Here is a 20,965-nt window from a genome sequence, read left to right as displayed (position 1 = left end):
TAATTATGAACTGTTTGTCATACCAGCATTTCCTGATTGGCAAACTTATGAACATATTCTATAACTTAATTTCTTTCCTCAGTGGGGTACAAGATGTGTCCAATGAACCCAAACATTTTTAGTTTTTCTCTAATAAGACAAACATAGGTAAAATTAGATTTCTTTAGTAATTAATGTTCCAGTATCTTATTTGGAAATGACCTGGATATCCAATGATCACATCATATAACTTAATTTAGCAGTTTCAAGTTATCGAAAATCTGGAATAACTTATTTTAAGTAGACAGTCTAAAGCATAATTATTCCTAAAGACTTCACCTAAAAACTCTTATCTCATTTACATTTAATTTACTTAAAAGTTTCATCATATCTAGTTATTTATCTTGTTGACAAATTTTGTAACAGAAATAAGATCTTATTTGATTTCTAGTAAACCTAGGCACAATAAAAGTATTATATTAAATGTTGATGACTCTAAAAACATGCCTGTATTAATTAAGCCAACAAACTTAAAGTTGTTTTCATTTATTAAAATGTAATCCTAGATCATGTGATCCTGAAATTCATTTGGGTTAGTTTCTTTTTTATTTCTAAGTATTTATATAAGTGCTTAATTCCTTTTAAGCCAATTAAATAGAGCTCTTTTACAAATTAATTTTGGCAATACCACACATCTGTAACACACATATATAGATACATACAAACACACAAATAGACACAGTGACCCCATAGTTTCCATTCTAAAATTTCAGCCATGAATCAGGTACAATAATACAAAAACCATCACTTACAAAAGAAGTTGGATTCAAATTGAGTTTCTGACAGATGGAACAAATCAAGGTCACCTGTTTAAATGACTAAACCCTTTTTATTAATATTTATAGAGAAGACACTTAAGATTTGTGTTTGTCCTTAACAATTCATGTTCTGAATTACCTATTGCCCTTTTGTTTTTAATAAGAGTTACCTTCCTGAAATTTGCATTTTTAAAAGATGGCCTAGATAAGAGTTCCTGGAGAAGACCAGGTAGAACATTTACATCTCAAAGGCATAGGAGGATTAATGCAAGTTCCTCCTAGGAAGACTTTGTTCTCTTAAGGCCAGAATTTTTTACTTAAAACTTAAGATAAATAGGGAAGGTTTGGGGAGTGGTAAAAAGATTTGTGCACTTTGAATTGTCTCTGGATCCACACCTCTTTAGATTTGTAAAACCAGGACACTTAGTTTTAATTCCTCGAAGAATTGGGTGGCCACCTCAATGATATCAAAGGACTGATAGACACATTCACTTAGTTGGAATGTTTTTCTTTCCTTTATTTAGCATAGGGGAGAAGGCCAAAACAAAAAAAAAATTCTAACAAGATCTGAATATCAGCTATGGTCAATTTAGTCAGACCAGTGGCCTCCCATCTCAATAATCTATTTACAAAAATTTTGAGGATCTGCCCTGGGTTTAAGAAATTATTTATGGCCCTCAGTGTGGTCTCAGTATGATCTGAAGAGGCTCACCTATAGCCTCAGGTGATCCTGTTTCTAAAGGTAACCATTTAATAGTCTCTTCAGAGAGGAATGGCAGTTCAGAGGATTACTAGAATGAGCACTCAAATAAAGGAGAATAGAGGGGAGCAGTAGTTACATCGGTCTTAATTTTTGTTTTCTTTTAGGTACATTTTATATCTTTAATCTTTCATTAGCCTGCTACAACAAATCCTTCAATGAGGCTATTTTCACATTTTGAAGCCTTTTGGTACTTCTGTATATCAAATTAAATAGGTACAATATTTTAAGATTATAGTGAAACAGGAGGGAAGGAGGCAGGGCACAACTTTTAAAAGAATGACATAGCCATAGGACATGACAAAAACTGGTTAGAACCAACTAGGTCCAATATGGCAGGAGATTTGACTTCCAGTGGACCTTCAGCCTCATTATATGCTCATTATAATACATTAGCATAAGCTAAGTGACAGACCCACCAGTGCCATGACACTTCCCAGGTGACCATCAAAGATCAAAAAGTGGGCAGTGGCCCAATTCCTGGAAATCTCCACCCGTTCTCCAAAATAGTTGAAATAATCCTCCTGCTCATTAGCCTTTGAAATTACCCAGTCCATAAAAACTAACCAAGCCATACTTCAGGGCCTCTCACCTTCTGAGATGGCCCACACTCTGTGGAGTGTTTTTCTCTCTAAATAAAGCCACTTCTTACCTATCACTTTGTCTCTCACTGAATTTCTTCTGTGATGAGACATCAAGAACCTGAGCTTCATTAAGTCCTAAGACCAGGTGTGTGATCTCAATTAAAAGACCATGGGTTCAAGTCCCAATCTGGGTTTTGGCTGAGTTTGAGTCCCAATCTGAGTTGCACAGTTTCAATAGCTTTCTAAAATTTTAACAATTTAGAAGTTTTTCCAATTCAGAAGATCCAAGCGTCTAGCCCTACAAATATTTTCTCCTGATAATCTAATTTTAGAAATGAAGAAAACTCTTACCTCTCTTGTTTATAGTAGACCCTGCAGGCAGAGATCCAGGAGACTGCCATAGTAAGAACTTAGCTTCTGCTGGCTTTCTTTAACTCTGTATCCAAAAATCAGTTTTGGAGTGCCAAAAGAACCCCATATTGGCTATTTCAGGGAGGGATTTCTTTTTGTTACTGCACTCAGGTCTGGCTGCTTGCCCCTTGAAGCCAATACTTGAGAGGCAAGTATTGGTAAAAAGGAAAGTTTGCTTTATTCAGGAGGCCAGCAACTGGGGGAGAAGGCAGACTCATGTCCAAAGACCAACTCTCCACTGTTGATCAGTGGGCAAGAGCTTTTAAAGGGGAGTTTCAGAGGTGTATAAGCAGAGGGAAGGGGCTACATGCAGAACAGCACAGTCAGCTCCAACAGTCATCTTGAAGTTAGTCATGCAGTGGTCTGATCAGTATCATCTTGATTGTTTTAATTACAGTTAATCTTCAGTCACAGGATCAATTTGTTCCCATTTCCTTGAGGCCAGTTCTCACAATTGAGGCAGCTTATGTCATGGCTTATGTCTGGTCATCATGTAGTTAAATTCTTCCACCTGGTGGGGGTTTCAGTATCTACAAAACAGCTCAAAAGATATGGCTCCGAATATTATCTATAGCCCTTGAAGAGGAACTAAATGTCCTTGACTTTGTTTAATGACTAAGCTATTATTATTTTGTCCTGTTTCATTGCTTTCCTTTGCTTCTGCATTTTCTCATTTGTCTGATTAAATTTATTCTTTGGCTAAAGTTTTTCTGCAGGCAGAGGACATGGAGGAGGGGGGTATTCTGTCATGGGAAGGCCCCAAAGGGTCTTGCTCCATTTCACTTTAATTCCCAACTAAGTATTAATAAGCACTTGCAAGCATACATAAACCCAGCTGGAATCCCCATAGGTAGCCATCCTCAATGGAGCTACTTCACCTTTGAGGAACAATTTCCCATGATCAATTTGGGAGCCTAATTTATTTATTTTATTTTTATTTATTTATTTATTTTATAAGCAAGGCATCCTGAGTACATTCATTTTTATTTTTTTCCAAGACAGACTTTCTGGATATGTAGGAGCCAAAGTTCTGTTACAGTTCTTTTTTTTTGTAACATCTTTATTGGAGTACAATTGCTTTACAATAGTGTGTTAGTTTCTACTGTATAACACAGTGAATTAGCTATACATATACATATATCCCCATATCCCCTCCCTTTTGCATCTCCCTCCCCCTCTCCCTATCCCACCCCTCTAGGTGGTCACAAAGCACCAAGCTGATCTCCCTGTGCTATGTGGCTGCCATCCATAACACAGTGAATTAGCTATACATATACATATATCCCCATATCCCCTCCCTTTTGCATCTCCCTCCCCCTCTCCCTATCCCACCCCTCTAGGTGGTCACAAAGCACCAAGCTGATCTCCCTGTGCTATGTGGCTGCTATCCACTAGCTATCTGTTTTACATTTGGTAGTGTATATATGTCCATGCCACTCTCTCACTTTGTCCCAGGTTAGCTTTCCCCCTCCCTGTGTCCACAAGTCCATTCTCTACATCTGCATCTTTATTCCTGTCCTGCCCCTAGGTTCTTCAGAAACATTTTCTTTTTAGATTCCATTTATATGTGTTAGCATACAGTATGTGGTTTTCTCTTTCTGACTTACTTCACTCTGTATGACAGACTCTAGGTCCATCCACCTCACTACAAATAACTCAATTTCATTTCTTTTTATGGCTGAGTAATATGGGGAGCCTAATTTAGAAATGAGCTATCATCTGAACAACTTTCTGAGGACAGTGTGGTGGATTGAATGTGTGCTGCTTCTGAGTCTAGCTCCCCAAGGAGTTGCCCTTTCATCTATTCATTTTATGTGTCTCTGTTTCTACCTCCAGCAGTCTAAAACTGCTGTAGGTGATCAGAGCACTGATGACCATTCTTTATCTCGTGTGTCCCTGGAAGAGCAGTATTTACTTAATTGTTATAGTGGGGGTCCCCTGTAAGACCACTGTACATCATGAGGATTAATCTTCAGACACTTCTGCTAGGTTCTCAATAACCTGAGAACACCTTGTGGCGGGAAGGAGCAAATGTGCCTTGTTCTTTGGAGATGAATAATTCAGTCTCTCATTTCACTAACAATATTTTGTTCAGATCAAATGTCAACTTTTTTTTTTTTTTTTCAGTTTAAGCCAAATTTAACAGAACCAGGCACCCATGCTTTCCTGGGCCTCCTACACAGATTGCCCTAGGTCTCTGCCTAGGAAATTCAACAGTACCCCCTAAGACTCCAAGTCTTTCGTAAAAACAGCTCAAATACAATTTTTATAATCATCATTTAAAAACAATGAGATCTGGATATCAGGGGTACTCACTGGAACACCTGAGGAGTACTGAGAAGCTGGCAGGGCTCAGTGGATCCATGCTGGTATCAAGTCTTCATTTGGCGTAGATTCCAAGTGTCCTCTGGCATTTTTTTCTGATACCCTGCCAACTACACCATGCATATGTCAATGAAAAAATTAATTAATAGTCAATCTAGATATAAAGTTGTATTCCTTGCCCCAACACCTTGTCTCCCGATTTATTGGCCTGTTGTGCAGCGAGCAGAATGAGCTTGGACTCTGTAACAAGTTGTCAGGAGACCTTCAAGATGGCGGAGGAGTAAGACGTGGAGATCACCTTCCTCCCCACAAATACATCAGAAATACATCTACACGTGGAACAACTCCTACAGAACACCTACTGAATGCTGGCAGAAGACCTCAGACCTCCCAAAAGGCAAGAAACTCCCGACGTACCTGGGTAGGGCAAAAGAAGAAAGGAAAAACAGAGACTAAAGAATAGGGACGGTACCTGCACCTCTGAGAGGGAGCTGTGAAGGAGAAAAGGTTTCCACACACTAGGAAGCCCCTTCGCGGGCAGAGACTGCTGGTGGCGGAGGGAGGAAGCTTTGGAGCCGCGGAGGAGAGCACAGCAACAGGGATGCAAGGTGAAGAGATTCCTGCACAGAGGGTCGGTGCCGACCAGCACTCACCAGCCCAAGAGGCTTGTCTGCTCACTCGCCGGGGCGGGTGGGGGCTGGGAGCTGAGGCTTGGGCTTCGGAGGTCAGATCCCAGGGAGAGGACTGGGGTTGGCTGTGTGAACACAGCCTGAAGGGGGCTACTGCGCCACAGCTAGCTGGGAGGGAGTCCGGGAAAAATTCTGGAACTGCCTAAGAGGAAAGAGACTTTTTCTTGCCTCTTTGTTTCCTGGTGCATGAGGAGAGGGGATTCAGAGCACCACCTAAACGAGCTTCAGAGATGGGTGCGAGCCACAGCTATCAGCGAGGACACCAGAGATGGGCATGAGACGCTAAGGCTGCTGCTGCAGCCACCAAGAAACCTGTGTGCAAGCACAGGTCACTATCCACACCTCCCCTCCTGGGAGCCTGTGCAGCCTGCCACTGCCAGGGTCCTGTGATCCAAGGACAACTTTCCCAGGAGAACACATGGTGCACCTCAGCCTGGTGCAATGTCATGACGGCCTCTGTCATCACAGGCTCGTCCCACATTCTGTACCCCTCCCTCCCCCCGGCCTGAGTGAGCCAGAGCCCACTAATCAGCTGCAACTTTAACCCCATCCTGTCTGGGCAGGAATAGATACCCTCAGGTGACCTACATGCAGACGCAGGGCTAAACCAAAGCTGAACCCAAGGAGCTGTGTGAACAAAGAAGAGAAAGGGAAATCTCTCCCAGCAGCCTCAGGAGCAGCGGATTAAATCTCCACAATCAACTTGATGTACACTTCATCTGTGGAATACCTGAATAGACAACAAATCATCCCAAAATTGAGACGGTGGACTTTGGGAGCAACTGTAGACTTGGAGTTTGCCGTATGCAACTGACGGGTTTCTGCTTTTATGTTTATCTTAGTTTAGTGTTTAGAGTTTATTATCATTGGTAGATTTTTTTTATTGATTTAGTTGCTCTCTTCCTTTTTTTTTTTATATATATAGATGTATATTTTTTTTCCTTTTTCTCTTTTTGTGAGTGTGTATTTCTGTGCTTCCTTGGGTGATTTTGTCCGTATAGCTTTGCTTTTGCGATTTGTCGTAGGATTCTCTCTGTCCAGTTTTTATTGTTTTGTTTATTTTTTATTATAGTTTTTAGTACTTGTTATCATTGGTGCATTTGTTTTTTAGTTTGGCTGCTCTCTTCTTTCTTTCCTTTTTTTTTTTACTTTTAATTTATTTTATTTTTAATAATTTTCTTATTTTTTATTTTAATAACTTTATTTCTTTTATTATTATTTTTTCTTTCTTTTTTCGTTTATTCTCCCTTTTGTTTTGAGCCATGTGGCTGACAGTATCTTGGTGCTCTGGCTGGGTGTCAGGCCTGTGCCTCTGAGGTGGGAGAGCCAAGTTCAGGACATTGGTCTACCAGAGACCTCCTGGCTCCACGTAATATCAAACAGTGGAAGCTCTCCCAAGATCTTCATCTCAACGCTAAGACCAGCTCCCCACTATGACCAGCAAGCTCCAATGCTGGACACCCCATGCCAAACAACTAGCAAGACAGGAACACAACCCCACCCATTAGCAGAGAGGCCACCTAAAATCATAATAAGGTCACAGACACCCCAAAACACACCACCAGACACGGTCCTGCCCACCAGAAAGACAAGATCCAACCTCATCCACCAGAACACAGGCACTAGTCCCCTCCATCAGGAAGCCCACACAACCCACTGTACCAAACTTAGCTAACGGGGACAGACACCAAAAACAATGGGAACTATGAACCTGCAGCCTGCTGAAAGTAGACCCTTAACAAGGACTTAGAAGAACTAAAGAGCAAACAATGATGAACAACATAATAAATGAAATTAAAAATTCTCTAGAAGGAATCAGTAGCAGAATCACTGAGGCAGAAGAACGGATAAGTGACCTGGAAAATAAATAGTGGAAATAACTACTGCAGAGCAGAATAAAGAAAAAGGAATGAAAACAATTGAGGACAGTCTTGGAGACCTCTGGGACAACATTAAATGCACCAACATTCGAATTATAGGGGTCCCAGAAGAAGAAGAGAAAAAGAAAGGGACTGAGAAAATATTTGAAGAGATTATAGTTAAAAACTTCCCTAATATGGGAAAGGAAATAGTCCATTAAGTCCAGGAAGCGCAGAGTCCCATACAGCATAAATCCAAGGAGAAACATGCCAAGACACATATTAATCAAACTATCAACAATTAAATACAAAAATATTAAAAGCAGCAAGGGAAAAAAAACAAATAACGTACAAGGTAATTCCCATAACCTTAACAGCTGATCTTTCAGCAGAAACTCTGCTAGCCAGAAGGGAGCGGCAGGACATGTTTAAAGTGATGAAAAGGAAAAACCTACAACCAAGATTACTCTACCCAGCAAAGACCTCATTCAGATTAGACAGAGAAATTAAAACCGTTACAGACAAGCAAAAGCTAAGAATTCAGCACCAAAAAACCAGCTTTACAACACATGATAAAGGAACTTATCTAGGCAGCAAATACAAGAGAAGGAAAAGACCTACAATAACAAACCCAAAACAATTAAGAAAATGGTAATAGGAACATACATATCGATAATTACCTTAAATGTAAATGGATTAAATGCTCCAACCAAAAGACATAGACTGGCTGAATGGATACAGAAATAAGACACATATATATGCTGTCTACAAGACACCCACTTCAGACCTCGGGACACATACAGACTGAAAGTGAGGGGATAGTAAAACATATTCCATGTAAATGGAAATCAAAAGAAAGCGGGAGTAGTACTTCTCATATCAGACAAAGTAGACTTTAAAATAAAGTCTATTACAAGAGACAAAGAAGGACACTACATAATGATCAAGGGATCGATCCAAGAACAACAGAATACACTTTCTTCTCAAGGGCTCATGGAACATTCTCCAGGATAGATCATATCCTGGGTCACAAATCAAGCCTTGGTAAATTTAAGAAAATTGGAATCGTATCAAGTAACTTTTCCAACCACAATGCTATGAGACTAGATATCAATTACAGTAGAAACTCTGTAAAAAATAAAAACACATGGAGGCTAAACAATACACTACTGAATAACCAAGAGATCCCTGAAGAAATCAAAAAATACCTAGAAGCAAATGGCAATGAATACACGACGACCCAAAACCTATGGGATGCAGCAAAAGCAGTTCTAAGAGGGAAGTTTATAGCAAAACAATCCTACCTCAAGAAACAAGAAACATCTCAAATAAAGAACCTAACCTTACACCTAAAGCAATTAGGGAAAGAAGAAGAAGAACAACAAAAAACCCCTCAAAGTTAGCAGAAGGAAAGAAATCATAAAGATCAGATCAGAAATAATTGCAAAAGAAATGAAGGACACAATAGCAAACATCAATAAAACTAAAAGGTGCTTCTTTGAGAAGATAAAGAAATTTGATAAACCATTAGCCAGACTCATCAAGAAAAAAAGGGAGAAGACTCAAATCAACAGAATTAGAAATAAAAAAGAAGTAACAACTGACACTGCAGAAATACAAAAGATCATGAGAGATTACTACAAGCAACTATATGCAAAGAAAATGGACAACCTGGAAGAAATTGACAAATTCTTAGAAAAGCACAACCTTCTGAGACTAAACCAGGAAGAAATAGGAAATATAAACAAACCAATCACAAGCACTGAAATTGAGACTGTGATTAAAAATCTTCCAACGAACAAAGCCCAGAACCAGATGGCTTCACAGGCGAATTCTATCAAACATTTAGAGAAAAGCTAACACTTATCCTTCTCAAACTCTTCCAAAATATAGCAGAGGGAGGAACACTCCCAAAGTCATTCTAGAGGCCACAACAAAGCCCAGGACCAGATGGCTTCACAGGCGAATTCTATCAAACATTTAGAGAAAAGCTAACACTTATCCTTCTCAAACTCTTCCAAAATATAGCAGAGGGAGGAACACTCCCAAAGTCATTCTAGAGGCCACCATCACCCTGGTACCAAAACCCGACAAAGATGTCACAAAGAAAGAAAACTACAGGCCAATATCACTGATGAACATAGATGCAAAAGTCCTCAACAAAATACTAGCAAACAGAATCCAACAACACATTAAAAGGATCATACACCATGATCAAGTGGTGTGTATCCCAGGAATGCAAGGATTCTTCAATATATGCAAGTCAGTCAATGTGATACACCATATTAACAGATTGAAGGATAAAAACCATATGATCGGGCTTCCCTGGTGGCGCAGTGGTTGCGCGTCCGCCTGCCGATGCAGGGGAACCGGGTTTGCGCCCCGGTCTGGGAGGATCCCACATGCCGTGGAGCGGCTGGGCCCGTAAGCCATGGCCGCTGGGCCTGCGCGTCCGGAGCCTGTGCTCCGCAACAGGAGAGGCCACAACAGAGGGAGGCCCGCATAACTATTATTCAACATAGTTTTGGAAGTTTAAGCCACAGCAATCAGAGAAGATAAAGAAATAAAAGGAATACAAATTTGAAAAGAAGAAATAAAGCTGTCATTGTTTGCAGATGACATGATACTATACGTAGAGAATCCTAAAGATGCTACCAGCAAATTACTAGAGCTAATCAATGAATTTGGTAAAGTAGCAGGATCCAAAATTAATGCACAGAAATCTCTTGCATTCCTATACACTAATGATGGAAAATCTGAAAGAGAAATTAAGGAAACACTCCCATTTACCACTGCAACAAAAAGAATAAAATACCTAGGAATAAACCTACCTAAGGAGACAAAAGACCTGTATACAGAAAGAAATTAAAGATGATTCAAACAGATGGAGAGATATACCATGCTCTTGGTTTGGAAGAATGAACACTGTGAAAATGACTATACTACCCAAAGCAATCTACAGATTCAATGCAATCCCTATCAAACTACCACTGGCATTTTTCACAGAACTAGAACAAAAAACTTTACAATTTGTATGGAAACACAAAAGATCCGAAATAGCCGAAGCAATGTTGAAAAAGAAAAATGGAGCTGGAGGAATTAGGCTCCTGGACTTCAGACTATACTATAAAGCTACAGTAATCTAGACAGTATGGTACTGGCACAAAAACAGAAATATAGATCAGTGGAATAGGATAGAAAGCCCAGAGATAAACCCATGCACATATGGTCTCCTTGATTTTGATAAAGGAGGCAAGAATATACAATGGAGAAAAGACAGCCTCTTCAATAAATGGTGCTGGGAAAACTGGACAGCTACATGTAAAAGAATGAAATTATAACACTCCCTTACACCATACACAAAAATAAACTCAAAATGGATTAAAGACCTAAATGTAAGTCCAGATACTATCAAACTCTTAGAGGAAAACATAGGCAGAACACTCTGTGACACAAATCACAGCAAGATCCTTTTTGACCCACCTCCTAGAGAAATGGAAATAAAAGCAAAAATAAACAAATGTGACCTAATGAAACTTAAAAGGTTTTGCACAGTGAAGGAAACCATAACAAGAGGAAAAGACAACCCTCACCATGGGAGAATATATTTGCAAATGAAGCAACTGACCAAGGATTAATCTCCAAAATATACAAGCAGGTTATGCAGCTCAATATCCAAAAAACAAACAATCCAATCCAAAAATGAGCAGAAGATCTAAATAGACATTTCTCCAAAGAAGATATACAGATTACCAACAAACACATGAAAGGATGCTCAACATCACTAATCATTAGAGAAATGCAAATCAAAAGTACAATGAGGTATCATCTCACACCATTGAGAATGGCCATGATCAGAAAATCTACAAACAGTAAATGCTGGAGAGGGTGTGGAGAAAAGGGAACTCTCTTGCCCTGTTGGTGGGAATATAAATTGATACAGCCACTATGGAGAACAGTATGGGGGTTTCTTAAAAAATAAAAATAGAACTACCATATGACCCAGCAATCCCACTACTGGGCATATACCCTGAGAAAACTATACTTCAAAAAGAGTCATGTACCACAATGTTCATTGCAGCTCTATTTATAATAGCCAGGACATGTAAGCAACCTAAGTGTCCATTGACAGGTGAATGGATAAAGATGATGTGGCACATATATACAGTGAAATATTACTCAGCCATAAAAGGAAACGAAATTGAGTTATTTGTAGTGAGGTGGATGGACCTAGAGTCTGTCATACAGAGTGAAGTAAGTCAGAAAGAGAAAACCAAATACTGTATACTAACCCACATATATATATGGAATCTAAAAAAAAAAACGGTTTTGAAGAACCTAGAGGCAGGACAGGAATAAAGATGCAGAGGTAGAGAATGGACTTGAGAACACGGGGAGGCGGAAGGGTAAGCTGGGACAAAGTGAGAGTGGTATGGACATATATACAGTATGAAATGTAAAATCGATAGCTAGTGGGAAGCAGCTGCATAGCACAGGGAGATCAGCTCGGTGCTTTGTGACCACCTAGAGCGGTGAGATAGGGAAGGTGGGAAGGAGACACAAGAGGGACGAGATATGGGCATATATGTATATATATAGCTGATTCACTTTGTTATAAAGCAGAAACTAACACACCATTGTAAAGCTATTATACTCCAATAAATATGTTAAAAAAATTCGTCAATCTAGAAATAAATGGACAATTTTATTTGAGCCATCCTGAAGATTATTGCCTGGAGACACCCCTTCAGAAATCTCTGAGGGCTGTTCCACCGGTTAGAGGTCAAAGCACAGTTATATAAGTTTCTGAGACAAAAGGTTATAAGTCAAATGACAGATTACACAATCCAGATCTCTGCTTACAAAGCTAATAGTGGGTCATCATAACCCATTAAAAGATTAAGGAGAAAGGTGATCTCCTGAGGAGGTCTGGTTAATGCAGATGCACAGTACACTCTAAAGGGGAGGGAAGAGGCCCAAGCAGGCAGATGAAAAGTTTGTTTAAATTTTTTTTGTCTTACCCTAAGATATAAATTTTATTTCATCAAGGTCATAGTTAAGTTTGAACCATATAGTGTTGGGGAAGAAGAATTTTCCTCTACTGTTCTAGGTTCTTCTGGTTGTTCTAAGAATTAAATTGACGTGAGACAGATTAACGGGAAAATCACACAAAAGTTTAATAGCTTGTATACATGGGCGAGACCCAGGAAAACTGAGTAAGTCGTCAAAATGACCAGAGCCCTCACCTTAAATACCAGAGGGAACTGCAAGTGGGAAGGCCTTGAAGCAGAATGAACTTAGTATGTTTGAGAAATAGAAAGACCAGTGTGGTTGGAATGTGTGAATGAGATGAGAGTATAGAGATGATCAAAGGCAAGATCACCCAGGGCCTTATAGGCCATTTAAACAAGTTTGGATACTATCTTAAAGGGTATGGGTACAATTGAAGGGATTCACAAGGTCAGATTAGAGTTTTTAAGAGGTTACTTGGGCTGCTGTTTGGAGAATGCACTGTAAGGGTACAAAGTAGAATGCCTCTGTCATCCAGGCAGGAGGTGATGGGGGCTTGAGGCAGTACAGGTGGACAGATTAGACGTGCAAAATCTTCCAGAGTGAAAAAGAATCTTAATGGACAGGATATGGATATGAGTAGAAAGCAGATGGTATGAGGATTGTCAATATTATCAAAGGCTTAAAACAAGAATTCCTTGACAGAGACCCTATAGAAATTGCACACTGAGGTTTATCCCTATATTCCTAAAGCTGGTGAGCAATCTCCATGATTCTTGGTAACTTGGCAGAGTTTCTGAAAATCATGGACTGTGCGACTTTTTCTTCCATTTAAGAAGATTTAGGTAACTGCAAAGGCCACTAGACACGATCAGTTCAACCTAGTAGATATGGAACAAAAATGTATGAAAAATGTGTACTGTTATTTAAAGAACCACTTGACTAGTATCTTCCCCTGAGGGTGCCATAAAAAGATGTCAGTTCAGTTTGGTGCTGCTGCAGGTTGGGTTCTTAGGAAGGAGATGCTGAGGCAGAGTTTGGGGTGCTAGATATTTATCAGGGATCCATACCTGTGAAAGGAAGAAGGGAGAAGCAAGATTGGGCAAATAAAAAAGTCAGTTTCAATGCAGGTCCAACAAAGTGTGGGTCAACCCCGAAGGGAGCTCTGGAGTAAATATTGCCCATCAGAGTGACCTGCATTAAGCCCAAACTGCTGGGTCTTTACGTCCTTGCCTCACTCTGTCATTGGGTATAGGCTACCCCAGGAATGGTGTGCCTTTGGGCGAGGCTGTTCTCTGCAGCTGAGTCCAACCCTGAAGCTGGTGACAGGTAAGCATCAAGTGCTTTCTAGAAGTGGATGGCACATCCCCATATCCACCACAAGTACTGCATTGCTGAAGAGAAGCAGTAAGTAATTTGGCTAGCTGCTTTATTGTTTAATTTAGGTATTTCTTTCCTCTTGAGAACTCAAGATAAAACATACACAATTTTTTAATCACAAAATATTTACCAGTCACTGGGACAATCTAAGAGAGGGTAACTAAGAGATTGGTTGGAGAAACCAAGATCAGGAAAAGCACAAAGAGGAAAAACAAATGGAAGGAGGCTTCTAGGAGCAAAGAGAAACAAATTTTAATAAAATACATGGAGTTATGGCATCCGGTCCTGGACCTTATTTCAAAAATCACTACAATGAACATATCTTTAAAACAGTTTTTTAAATTACAATGTAAAATGTTATTAGCTCTCTTTTGTTTCCTTGACAGATATGGAAAACATGGATAAAAGAGACCAACCATTCATGACAGTTCAGAAAAATGATACCTCAGGTATTTTTTCTACTTCTAATCCTATTTTATGATTTAGGTGGATTATTGGTGATATAAAATTGGAATGTTGATTTTCAAAAGTTTAATAATGGAAGGTTCGTTTTTTGGTCACATTGAAGATTTCTCCAGTTCCCTTCCAATAGTCAGGCCAACCATTCTTTCCTGTGCTTGTCCTTAAATCGTTTGGAAGCTTCTTGCAGTCATGTGATCCATGATATACTTAATAAATCTTAATTGCCTTACATCGCACAGGTGAATTTTTCACATCATTGAGGCAATGATGCTTGAATTACCCAAATTTTTATACTTCACGTTACTTGGCCTTAGAGTATCCTCTACCTATGTTTTACTTTATCAAAATAGTATCAAACTAAACTAGGACATTTTATATGCTTGGATGGAGAATGGCTGCCCAAACATTTTGTATCATTTTAATCTTATCTGGCCTATTAAATTTTTTAGGTTCCAGTTTCAACCTTTTTTTGTATTTAATTGAAATCAATTTTTCTAAGTTAAAAATGCAGCTATGACTTTAAAAATTCTATTTACTTAATTTGATTCATAAGAATGTGATACTTAAATATTCACAGTTGATGACTGACACATTTTAAATAAGAAGAATGGTCACACTTTGTAACTTGACAATATAATTTTCTAAAATTCTCAATGTACTAACTTAAATGGAAGTATTTCTTTTATGCCCTTTTAGAAGTAATTTCATGCAAGGAATATAGTGGTAATATTTTTTAAATTTCCAGAAATTGAGGTTCAAATATACTACGAATATTGCAATATATTACTTCTCATATTTGCTTAAAAATCTTTAAAAATAAGACCTGCAGTCAACATGTTGCCATAACTCTATTTTGACTTCCAATAACATAATACAATTTCTTTGTCATTTTCTCTTTTTGATGAAAAACAGATAATCTGGTATTTCGTATGAAAAATGAACTGAGAAGCATCAAGTATAAACCAGTAGACTATCAACAACTGCATGCATTAACCGAAGCAAAAAAATTAGCTTCTGCCTCTACAGAGCTAAAGGTTAGAAGTTGTGTGTGTGTGTGTGTGTGTGTCTGTGTGTGTGTGTGTGTGTGTGTGTGTGTGTGTGTGTGTGTTTTCTAGTTTAGGAAAATTGAATTGCTAGAAAGTAAAATGGTAGTTACAATGAAATGTGAAAATAAATAACATTCTAAATAGTTTTTAAAATCTTCCAACTATTGGTAATAGTGAATAGCAACATTTTTTTTCCTATTTCTTTTTTTTCTTTCTTTCTTTCTTTATTTGGCTGTGTTGGGTCTTCGTTGCTGCATGCGCACTTTATTTGTGGCGAGCGGGGGCTACTCTTGGTTGCAGTGCGTGGGCTTCTCATTGCGGTGGCTTCTCTTGTTGTGGAACACAGGCTCTAGGCGCATGGGCTTCAGTAGTTGCAGCACACAAGCTCAGTAGTTGTGGCTTGCGGGCTCAGTAGTTGTGACTTGTGGGCTCTAGAGTGCAGGCTCAGTAGTTGTGGCGCACGGGCTTAGTTGCTCCATGGCATGTGGGATCTTCCTGGACCAGGGCACAAACCCGTGTCCCCCTGCACTGGCAGGCGGATTCTTAACCACTGCGCCACCAGGGAAGCCCTGTGAATAGCAACATTTATTGAATGCTCTCAGACACTGTGCTATGTAGTCTACATGCATTACTCATTTAATGTTCTTAACAACCCCATGAGGCCTGAATTCAACTTTATTTTTAGAAAGATAGCTATCTCATTAATTTTCAACAATTTCTAACATAATCTAAAAAAAATAAAAATTGCTAGTAAGTGCTAGCTATGGATTTTCATCTAATTTAAAGCTCCTTCTGCAACACCATACAAAGTATGCCCTCACGTGCCTCTCTTTTCTCGAATTCCCTTTTTGCCCTGATCTAAGAAGAGATGAGCCTCGACTAGATTTGAAAGAGGTTTATGTGCAAGTGATTGTGCACAGTATTTTAGGACCATGGATGTGTTTAGGATTATTCAGGCAGTATGTTTCCCTCTTATGCAAATAATAGAGTACATTATAAACAGCATTTTCATTGCTTGGTTGCATTAAAAAATCTGGTTTAGCAAAGCAACATATTAAGCAATTTATAAGCTTTCATGTGTATTTAATATTTTTGTGTTATATTAGTTTTACATAGCTTTTTATTGTTAATATCTTTTTAAAAAGGCAACTCTCATGATTTCAAGGCACATTTGATACCCTATTCTGGGGAAATTACCATATATTCATGAGCTATGTCCCCTCAAACTAAGGAGACCACTTAAAAAGTAGGGCATTATTTGTTTGTTTCAGATATAGCTTTAAAATAATTTAATGTTATTCAAAGAAATTTTATGGCAAAATCACTTACATAACTATCATCCTAATAAAATTATTTTCATATTTCTGACTTCTGTGCTGATCCATTGTATATACACCATCTATACACATATGTATTGATACATATAATAAATACTTATTATGTGCCTTGAATATATAATGGTGAACAACATATAACACCTACCCTCATGGGGTGTACTATTTGCAGGAGAGAGGAAGGAGAGAAGCCAGTGTTTATCAAATAAGCCCTGAAATAAAATTATATTAAGTATAAGCTCCAATAAAAAAGGCTGTCTGGTATATAATAACAGGACTTGATCCTAGTTGGGTGGGAAGGCTTTTCTAAGGAAGTGACATTGTAATTGGAATCTCAAGGACAATAAGAATTAGCCAAACAAAACAGGAGTGATGAGTACTCCAAATAGAAAAAGATGCATACCTTATCACATTCCAATTTTTGGATATTTAGGTTGTATCTAAGTTTGTGATATTGGAAATCATGTTTCCGTAAATATCTTCATGCATAGACACTTTATGTGGATTAATTCCCATGATTGGGATGTCTGGGCCAAAAAGTATGAATGTTTTTTAGTTCTCTCCCGAAGTACTGTTGTAGTACAGTTGCCACTACAAACATTTTGTCTACTCCCTTTTCAGTATTGGAATGTGTACAGTTGACTCTTGAGCAATGCGAGGGTTAGGGGTGCTGACCATCTACTGGAAGAAAATCTGTGTATAATTTATAGTTAGCCCTCCTAGTCAGCCCTCTAAATCCAAGGTTGCTCTGTATCTATGGCTCTACATCCTCAGATTTAACCAGCTGTGTATTGTGTGATGCTGTAGTATTTAGTGAAAAAAATGCACGTATAAGTGGACCCATGCAGTTCAAACCTGTGTTGTTCAAGGTTGACTGTACATATATGTTCATATATATATTCCAAATATTATCTATATATCTGTTCATCCATCTGTCTGTCCATCTGTCCATCCATCTATTCCTCAATCCAGATGCACATTTTGGATGAATGGGGAATCGTTGAATGTTAAAATCAATATTTGGTCAAAGTGAATTTCTCTTTGATGATAGGATTTCTATCAAAGAATAAACATATTTAAAATTTTAAATTATTAATGTAGTTTTTTGAGTTTGACATTAAGTTCAGGGACAATAATTTCTTAGCACTGTCAGCTAACTATATTGCTTCTCTGGTCACTGTGTTATACATTTATGAGGTTAAATGGATGATCACTCTCAACTGACATTTTAAATAACATCAATAACCTTTTTGTTCACAGAATATCGTTCATGAAGAAGCTTTTTAGTTATATATTTTCTAGAAATAACTTGGTACTTGGGATTCATAGCTTGGCAAATCTCAAAAAATCTCTTGCCATCAACTACTGAAAATATTGACACTCTGTAGCAATCTTTTTGACAAGCTTTTTGCTTCCATGTTTAGTCTCCATAGATTCATAATAATAAATAATTGTCCTTTTAAACCATTTTTATAATATCCATTGTTTTGAATTTGGTCAGTGAGAACAAAATATGTCCTGGATACCTCATTATTTTCACACAGTCTTCTTTCCTTTATACAATCTTCATTTTTATTATATCTAGTTTAAGGAAGGTTTATTGGGAATGTCATTTTCATGATTTTTGGACTCTTCCCTTCTCATTTAATTTAGAGATATCAACTTGACATTTTGTTTTTAATTTATTCTTGTAAGATGTGAACAATTCCCAAATAGGGCTTTTTCTTGAAAGACACATGGCTTAAATGGAATTATATAACTGAAAATTAAATACAATTCTTAAAATTTATTTTGTTTAATGTTATGAATGCTAATATATCAAACAGCCTACACCAACTGGAATTATGATAATATTGTCTCTGTTATCCTTTCTTATATTATTGTTTAACATTTTATGAAATATGTGTTGACTGAAGAATATTTTATTCTTAATGTTACATAGTTAACACCTTCTCTCTTAGTATTTGTATTAATTATCAGTCAATTCCCAATTCTTTACTAATTAAATATGCTCATTTTTTTGCACGTGAAATTAACAGCTTTAACAATCATTATTACTACGGCACTTTACTGTGGCAATATTAAATGTAAACATACTCAAGCTGAATGACAGAATGTTAACATTTAAAGCACATAAGAAGGACTTCCCTGGTTGCGCAGTGGTTAAGAACCTGCCTGCCAATGCAGGGGAGACGGGTTCGATCCCTGGTCTGGAAAGATCCCACATGCCACGGAGCAAATAAGCCCGTGCGCCACAGCTACTGAGCCCGCGTGCCACAACTACTGAAGGCCACGCGCCTAGAGCCCGTGCTCCACAACTAGAGAAGCCACCGCAATGAGATGCCCGTGCACTGCAACGAAGAGTAGCCTCCGCTTGCTGCAACTAGAGAAAGCCCATGCGCAGCAACGAAGACACAACGCGGCCAAAAATAAATAAATTAATTAATTTTTTAAAAAGCACGTAAGAAAATTTTTGCTTCAAGTTACATCTAGAATGCTTAGCTATATTTGAAAAGAAATTAACAGTAAGTATTTTTAATTAACAATAAATTAGGAAGTCTTGCCTGATTCGTTTTGCTGGTATTGTTATACTGATTAGATGTGATAGTGACCTATATAATTGCTGTGTTATTGATCATGCACAAATTCTGGGATGCCAGATGAGAAACTGATGTGCACATTGAGTAATCTAGTCTTTCAAAGGCTGAGACTGAACCTGAAGCCAAATAGTAGATGTGGGCTGAAAATTGAGACCAATTTTTGGTACATTATATGTTAACTGTTCATTCCCAGAGAGATCTTTACAATTATTTTTATTTGAATTTCTTTGCTTAGCAAGAATGAATATTTCTTGTCCAACTCAAGTAATCCATCTACTAATTCTTTTTTTAAAACACTGTATTATGGAAAATTGCAAGAATATGCAAAATTAGAGTGAATGGTATCATTAATCTCCACATAACATTATCCAGCTTCAACTATGAATAACTCTTGGCCGTTATTTCCTCTGTACTCCCACCTACGACTTCCCTCTGCACCAGATTATTTTGAAATCTCAGACATCATAATATTCACCATAAATATTTCAGCATGTATCTCTAAAAGATTAGGGCTATAAAACCCCAAACCCTACAATACCATTACTATTAAAATGTTCATGATTTCTTAATAATTTCAAATAATCAGTGTTAAATTTCCCTGATTGTCTCCAAATTTTTTTCTTAAAGTTTATTCAAATTAGTATCTAAATAATATCCATATATTACAATTGATTTCTATTTTTTTAGGTTTCCTCCTCCATCCTCTTTTTAATATAAATTTATTTTATTTTATTTATGTATTTTTGGCTGCGTTGAGTCTTCGTTGCTGTGCGCGGACTTTCTCTAGCTGTGGTGAGCAGGGGCTACTCTTTGTTGCGGTGCACGGGCTTCTCATTGCAGTGGCTTCTCTTGTTGCAGAGCACGCGCTCTAGGCACGCGGGCTTCAGTAGTTCTGGTTCGGAGCCTCTAGAGCGCAGGCTCAGTAGTTGTGGTGCAGGGACTTAGTTGCTCCGCACCATGTGGGATCTTCCCGGACCAGGGCTCGAACCCATGTCCCCTGTATTGGCAGGCGGATTCTTAACCACTGTGCCACCAGGGAAGCCCCATCCTCTTGTATTCTTATAATTTATTTTTTGAAGAAATTGTAGTGTTTATCCTTTATAGTTTCTTACAGTCTGGATTTTGCTGATTACATCCTGGTGGTGTCATTAAACATATTTTCCTATCTCTTGTATTTCCAGTAATTGGTAGTCATATCTGGAGACTTGATCAGATTCAAGTCCAATTTATTTTGGTAAGAACACTTATTGACAGAATCTCTGCGCTTGTCTTTTTCTATTATAAATAGTGCTGCAGTGAATAGCTTTGTTCACCTATCTTTTTATACTTTGGCCAATACAGTTTTCAGATAGATTTCTATAGGTAAGATTGCTAGGTCAAAGGATAAATCCATATGAAACTCCAAATTCCCTTCTCCGGGGTTTGCATCATTTTGTATTCCCACTAGCAATGTAAGAGAGAGAACATGTTTTCCCGTAGCCTCACACAGTGTTTTGTTAAATATTTGAGTTTTTGCCAACCTGATAGATGAGGAATTGCATCTTAGTATAGTTTTAAAAAAATTTTTATTTCTTCAATTCTGTATTGAGTTATAACTCACATATAGTGAAGTACACAAATCTAAAGTGTGCATATCAATGAATTTTGACATAGGTACATGTAACCAACACTTAAATTGTCCACTAACTACTGTTGTATATATCTAAAA

At 38.0% G+C, this 20,965-nt stretch overlaps 1 protein-coding gene across 1 annotated transcript in view; it reads left to right on the top strand.

Annotated features, from left to right (window-relative positions):
* CCDC148 (coiled-coil domain containing 148) overlaps nucleotides 1-20,965 on the top strand; it is a 310,928-nt gene that overhangs the window by 71,742 nt on the left and 218,221 nt on the right. Inside the window, exons 2-3 of the mRNA XM_024122369.2 lie at nucleotides 14,202-14,264; nucleotides 15,190-15,311. Coding sequence (XP_023978137.1) covers nucleotides 14,202-14,264; nucleotides 15,190-15,311 — 185 coding nt within the window. The remainder of the gene's footprint in view (nucleotides 1-14,201; nucleotides 14,265-15,189; nucleotides 15,312-20,965) is intronic.

This window comes from Physeter macrocephalus, chromosome 2 (genome assembly GCF_002837175.3).
Source record: "Physeter macrocephalus isolate SW-GA chromosome 2, ASM283717v5, whole genome shotgun sequence".
Taxonomy (NCBI): Eukaryota; Metazoa; Chordata; class Mammalia; order Artiodactyla; family Physeteridae; genus Physeter; species Physeter macrocephalus.
This window is presented reverse-complemented; position numbering and strand designations above follow the sequence as displayed.